We start from the raw sequence: 6,717 nt of genomic DNA on the forward strand, positions 1-6,717 counted from the left end.
GTTGTAGCATTGCAGCGCTAGTTACGGCGTTCTGGACTTAATTGATTGACGCATGTTCGTTTTCTTCTACCCGCCACTTCGTTTTTAATGGCGACGTGACTGCGCATGACTGTTGGCAGTTACATCATTACGTCAGACATTTAGATGTCCCACCTCTTCCCCTTCTTTAAGAGGGTATTTGCACAGTTTCTTTCGCTTCATCTGTTCTTCCCTTTCTCTTCGTGCTCATTCTTCTTTCCCTTTCATGGCTAACCTTCCCGGAATCGTCCCTTCTGCTGCCGAGTATCGACAATTGGAGGCCACGTATGGCTTATCTTCCTTAGAAGGTGTGGAATTTCCTTCCCTTGGCTCTAGCATCTCTTCCCCTCCTCCTGGCAAGATTGGGGTTTTCCTGAAAACCCTAGACGTCGGTATACGATTTCTCCTGACGGACTTTCAGGAGAAAGTCCTTCAAAAGGATGGATGTAGTCTTCAGATGTTGACCCCCAATGCTGTCAACAAAGTGGTTGCCTTCGAGATGATCTGTAGGGCAACCAGGTACCTTCCCGACTACTTTGTTTTCAAGTTCTTCTTTCGATTCTGCATCACCGGAGATAAATGTACCTTCTCAGTCCCGCGAGGGGGACACGCCTTAGTTCCCGATGGGCGTACCCCCAAGAACTGGCAGGACAAGTGGTTATGGGTGAACCAGGAGCTGGTTGGAAGTGGCCGCTACCGTGCCAATGCATTCGCTGATACCATTCCTAAGCTTTTCCCCCACAACCAGGGTGTTGCCTTCGAGTGTCGTCGGAAAGTATGTGCACCAGAACTTCTCGTTAAGCTTCAGCGACGTCATCGTCCATTCATATGTGTCGATGTGACTGTCCGGGTCGGTGGTTCCATTATACGTTTTGAGTGTCGGGAGCTTTGCGGTATTTGGTATCTGATAATCCAACAGCTCTTTGATGAACGGAGACGTTACGCTTCAGAAAAAACCATCTTGGCCTGGGATAGTCGACGTCCCCTGTTGGTATTGGGAGTTCATACCATGCGGCGGTGGCGTGAGGTAGCCCGGACTTGGTCCATAAAAGGGGTATGGCTGGAATGGTAACTGGAGGGGATAACTATTGGAGAAAGGGTGTATGGATGTAGCGGGGCTGATCATTATCGGCTGTTGCAGGTTGTTGTTGGCAGGCATAGTCGGTCCGTGATGGTGTGCCTAGGGCAGCACAGCAGAACCGCATCCAAGCCCTAGAGTCGGGCACACCAGCCAGGCTCAGCCCAGCAGGCTCAACGCCCGCTGGCGCCCCCGGGAGCGAAACGGACAGGCAGAAGGCTCGCACCCGCCAAATAACACTCCTTGCTCCAAGATAAAAGATACGGTTAGGAGACAAAGGGCAGGATCAGAGCATTACCGTCGGAGCCAATGAGAGCGCTCTAGCGGTTGAGGGCGCACGACCCTCCAATCAGCGCCTCTGACCTTGTCTCCTCCAAAAGTGATCCTGTCTGGTACGGACCAGGCAAGAGCGCTAGGTACAAAAGGATGTGCACACAAGACCAGCGAGGTAATCTCTCTAACCGATCTTGAGAGAACAAACACAAACCCTAAAGTCATCCTAACTTGACCGTCGGAGCATTCTCCCGGGAACCCCTCCCGGGAAGCGGCCGACGGCCCTTGTTCTTTGTGATCTTGCAGTTATAATCAGGCAACCAAGAAGATCTCATCCCAGAGTCAGAAGCAAGGTCTCATCCGGGACAAGGTTCCATCATTTGGCTCCATCCGTTTGTGAGACGAAGAACACAAATAAAAGCACGAAAGCAAGCATCAATGGCGCCCAACGGTAGTGAGGGACGACCAATTAGTCCCATACGTTCCCATGACGACGTTGGACGAAACGCCACCGCCTACAGCGACCAACAGGACAGTGTTGAGCGAAGGAAGTTCTACAACAGCCGCCGGAAATATTTCGCAACCGTTGTTTTCTCAGCAAGGAACAACTCCGGTGGAGCTACTTTCGCCTACACAGCTTCAGATGCCGCCGTTCTTTGTGTCGCCGCTGCAATAGGTGCAAACAGTTCACTCAACTGCACCTCCATCGAGCCATATTTTAAACCTTTCACCGTCATTCGTAACACCTACATTGTTCCAGACGACTAGTGGACAGAGTTCCACAACACTACTACCACCATTGGCACAAACCATGATGAACCATTCACCACCCGTCTACCTGACGGTTGGAGCATGGACTGGACCGACTATCCTCCCAAACAACAGCTTACAACAGTCGATAATGATCAACCCTGTTACATCCATGCACCTTACGCCCCCACAACATGGAATGAGTTCTCAATACCAGCAAGGGACGTCGACTGCTCCAAACCAGGATGGTTTTTCCCGGAGCGTAACATCTCCGTTTGTTAAAGAGCTGTTGGATTACGAATACCAAACACTGGAAAGCTCCCGACGCTTAAAACGTACAATGGAACCACCGACCCAGATAGCCACATTGATACATATGAATGGACGATGACATCGCTAAAGCTTAACGGGAAGTTTTGGTGCACATACTTCCCGATGAGGCTCGATGGCAACGCCGACACATGGTTCAAAACGCTACAACCGGGCAGCATTTCAAACTTTGCTCAGCTCAAGTACCTCTTCCTCACCAACTTCATGCAGCTATGTAAATACAAAGGCGATTCTCATTCAATTATAGGCTGTAAACAAAGGGAGGGGGAGACTGTTCGAGAATACTTTACAAGGTTCATAAACGCTATGTTGGATGTACCGGGGCATGACGAAGGGCTCATTGCTGGTGCTTTCACATGGGGACTCCTGCCTGGGCCTCTCTCGCAAAAACTCATGGGAAAGAAGCCTCTAACACGAGCTGAGTTGAAAGAACGAGTGGAGCGAAACCTACGGCAGGAAGATGGTGAAGCAACCAAGCAGTCCTACTTGAATGCTATGGCGACTAGACATCACCACCCGACCCACACAGATTTCCAGGGGGGAGGAAGACACTATGGCCAAGCAAGAAGACCACCGCCACGTTTCCGACCATTTATTAAAGACGACAGACGGGGTCGCCGCCCAGAAGTATATGCAGTGTCTGAGAAATAGCAGCCAGCCATGTCGCCTAAGAGTCGGTACTATGAGTACCACAAAAGCAAAACGCATGATACAGCTAGTTGTTCGGTACTAAAGAAGGAGACGGAGGAGAAACAACATAAGGGAGACCTGGTGGAGGTGGCGCAAAGCCTACGCGCCAAATTTGATGCTGAGAACGCCAAGGGTCCACCCTGTGAAGGAGTTCAGCCCAAGGAGATATTCATGATACACAACAAAAGAAGTAGGGAGGAACAGCGGGGCGAGCAAGTCATTGTTAAACCGTCAGCACGCGTGCTCACGTTCTCCATACAGGATCCCCGGCCGGACGGCTGGAAAGGTGACAACCCTCTGATAATACAGACATCCATCAAAGACGTGACTATCCATAGGGTCTATTTCGACATCGGGAGTTCAGCAGACATCATCTATGAGCATTGTTTCCGGCTCCTTCCGGATCGCTGGAAAGACAATTTGCGACCTACAACGGGTAGGCTGGTGGGATTTACCGGCCACAGCCTGTGGCCGTTGGGCATGATCCACCTCCCCTTAACAATCACTAGCCACGACAAGTAGCGGAAGAAGACCGCCCTGATAGACTTTGTGGTCATTCGACACTCCGCGGAGCACAACATCATCTTAGGGGGGACTGCCCTCTTGAAGCTAGGGATCGTACCTTCAACCATGCATGGGATCATGAAATTCAACACACCAAAAGGCGAAGCCACGATTTTGGCCACCCCGCCCAGAGAATTGCGGTGCTATACAGTTATGAAGCCAACAGAAATAACCAAAGTGCCCAAGAGGCCCAGGGGCAATCCTGCAAAGGGGAAGAAGGTAATCAATGATGGTACCCCGAACAGCCGGTCAATGTTGGAAGCGACCTCCCAAGCCACACAAGAAGAGCACTGGTCGATCTGCTCAAACGCTACAAACATGTATTTGCTTGTACCCCCATGGATATGGTGGGGGTAGAAAGGAAGGTCATTGAACATAAGCTAATGATCAAACCGGGGGTAAAAGAGGTTAAGCAGAAGAAGAGGGTACAAGGAGGAGACCGTAACAGGGCGATCAATGCAGAAGTTTCTAAGCTGACGGAGGCCGGAATAGTAAGGGAGGCGATGTTCCCAACGTGGATTGCAAACCCAGTTATGGTCCGCAAGCAGGATGGGTCGTGGCGCATGTGCATCGACTTTTCTGATCTAAACAAGGCATGCCCTAAGGATTGCTACCCACTCCCGTAAATCGATCAGAAGGTAGAGTCGCTATAGGGATTTAAGCTAAAATGCTTCTTGGATGCATACAAAGGGTACCACCAGATATTGATGAGCAAAGAAGACGAAGAGAAAACAACCTTCTATACAGACCATGGCACGTTCTGCTACACCAAGATGCCTTTCGGGTTAAAGAATGCAGGAGCGACATACCAGTGGCTAGTCGACTCGATATTCGCCAAGCAAATTGGAAGGAATATTGAGGTGTATGTAGATGATATGGTGATTAAGAGTCCAAATGAAGAAAAGATGCTGCAAGACATCGAAGAGATTTTACAGACATTAGAGGTGGCCAAGATGAAACTAAACCCAGCGAAATGCACGTTTGGAGTGGAAGAGGGGCAATTCTTGGGCTACTATGTTACTAGACAAGGCGTCCAGCCCAGCCCGACCAAGGTCGACGAGTTCATCGAGACGCCAACCCCAAACTCTCTTAGAGATGCACAAGGTCTGAACGGGAAGCTCACAGCTCTAAGCAGGTTCATCTCGAAATCTACCGACAAGGCTATGCCACTGTTCCACACCTTAAAGGGATGCATCGAGAAAAACAATTTCCAATGGACGAATGAAGCAGAGAAGGCGCTCCAGAGAATCAAGGAAGCACTGCACAAGCTGCCGACTCTGGCAAGCCCCATCCCTAGAGAAACATTACAAGTGTATCTTTCAACATCAGGCGAAGCGATATCATCGGTATTGTCTGTGGAAAGGGAAGGGGGGCAGAGACCGGTATACTTTGTTAGCAGAGCACTGCAGGGACCATAACTAAACTATCCCATGCTGGAAAAATTGGTCCTGGCACTCATCTACGCTGCGAGACGATTAAGGCGATACTTCCAGGCACATCAAATCGAGGTACTCACAAGCTACCCCATTAAACAGATCTTGCTTAAGCCGGAGATGTCGGGTCGGCTGGCCAAGTGGGCAATTGAACTGGGAGAGCATGATATAAACTACCACCCAAGAACAAGTATCAAAGCGCAGGCGCTGGCTGATTTGTTACTAGAAATCCCTGACGGAGGGAACCCGACGAAAGAAAAGGTGTGGGTAGTTGAAGAGGCCCCTACCGGCGATGGTTCATGGACCCTGTACACGGACGGAGCGTCCAGAAGGGACGTCTTAGGGGCGGGGCTGATCCTGACTAGCCCAGAAGGAGAAGAGGTAACCTATGCCCTCCGTTTCAACTTCCATACATCGAACAACGAGGCGGAGTACGAGGCGCTGCTTGCACGGTTGCGACTCGCCAAACAGATGGGTGCGAAAGCTGTAACAGCACGAACCGACTCAAGGTTAGCAACGAACCAAGTCAATGGGAGTTTCGAGGTAAGAGACCAAAGAATGGGAAAGTATGTAAAGATGGTAAAGCAACTGGTAGGATCATTCGGAAAATTTACAATCAAGCAGATACCCAGAAGTGAGAACAAGAGGGCAAACGCTTTGAGCAAGCTAGCGTCCACTTGTTTTGACCACCTGTCAAAGAAAGTTTTAGTGGAGGTGCTCCGGGAGAGAAGCATTGATGAACAACAAGTGAACATCTTCATCCCTGCTGGACCCACATGGATGACACCGTTCCGAGAATACCTCCATAGAGGAGTGTTATCGGACGACCATGACGAGGCCAGAAAAATACGTATAAAGGCGCCCTCATATGCAATGGTGAACGGGGAATTATACAAGAAGGGATTCACGTCTCCATGGCTAAAATGTGTAGATCAAGCCAGGGGGAGAGAGATATTGCAGGAAGCACACTGAGGGCAGGTAGGCGCACACGAAGGGGCGAGGGCTTTGACAGGAAAGGTGCTACGAATGGGGGTATACTGGCCGACGATACATCAAGACGTGGTAGAAGTAACCAAGAAATGTGGGAAGTGTCAGTCTTATGCCCCAGTCCAGGTGAAACCCCCGGCGCCGCTAAGCAACATATCCAGCCCATGGCCTTTCTACCAGTGGGGCATAGACATAGTGGGTCCATTCCCAGAAGCACCAGGGAAGCTGAAGTATATGGTGGTAGTCGTGGATTACTTCACAAAGTAGATTGAAGCTGAGCCACTGGCATGCATATCTGGGAGGCACATGATAAAATTTGTGTGGAAAAACATCATGACAAGATTTGGAACACCTAAGGTTCTCATCAGCGACAATGGTTTGCAATTCGCTGAGAACCCATTCAGAGAATGGTGCACTGCGAAAGGGATAAGCCAACGCTTCACATCGGTGGCACACCCTCAAGCGAACGGTCAAACGGAGGTGTCCAACCGAACCATTGTCAATGGGATCAAAAAGAGGTTGGGCAAAGCAAAAGGGAATTGGTCAGAGGAGATACTAATGGTGTTATGGTCATACAGGACTACACCACAGAAA

General features: G+C 50.1%; 1 protein-coding gene across 1 annotated transcript; it reads left to right on the forward strand.

Moving 5' to 3' along the window:
- Nucleotides 1-5,256: 5,256 nt before the first annotated feature.
- LOC145095723 (uncharacterized) lies at nucleotides 5,257-6,108 on the forward strand. The gene has a single exon (XM_079033555.1). It carries the CDS (start codon nucleotides 5,257-5,259, stop codon nucleotides 6,106-6,108), a length of 852 nt encoding a protein of 283 aa, XP_078889681.1.
- The last annotated feature ends 609 nt before the right edge of the window (nucleotides 6,109-6,717 follow it).

The sequence above is a fragment of the Lactuca serriola genome, chromosome 3 (genome assembly GCF_051521515.1).
Source record: "Lactuca serriola cultivar US96UC23 chromosome 3, Lser_US96UC23_V15, whole genome shotgun sequence".
NCBI classification, from domain to species: Eukaryota; Viridiplantae; Streptophyta; class Magnoliopsida; order Asterales; family Asteraceae; genus Lactuca; species Lactuca serriola.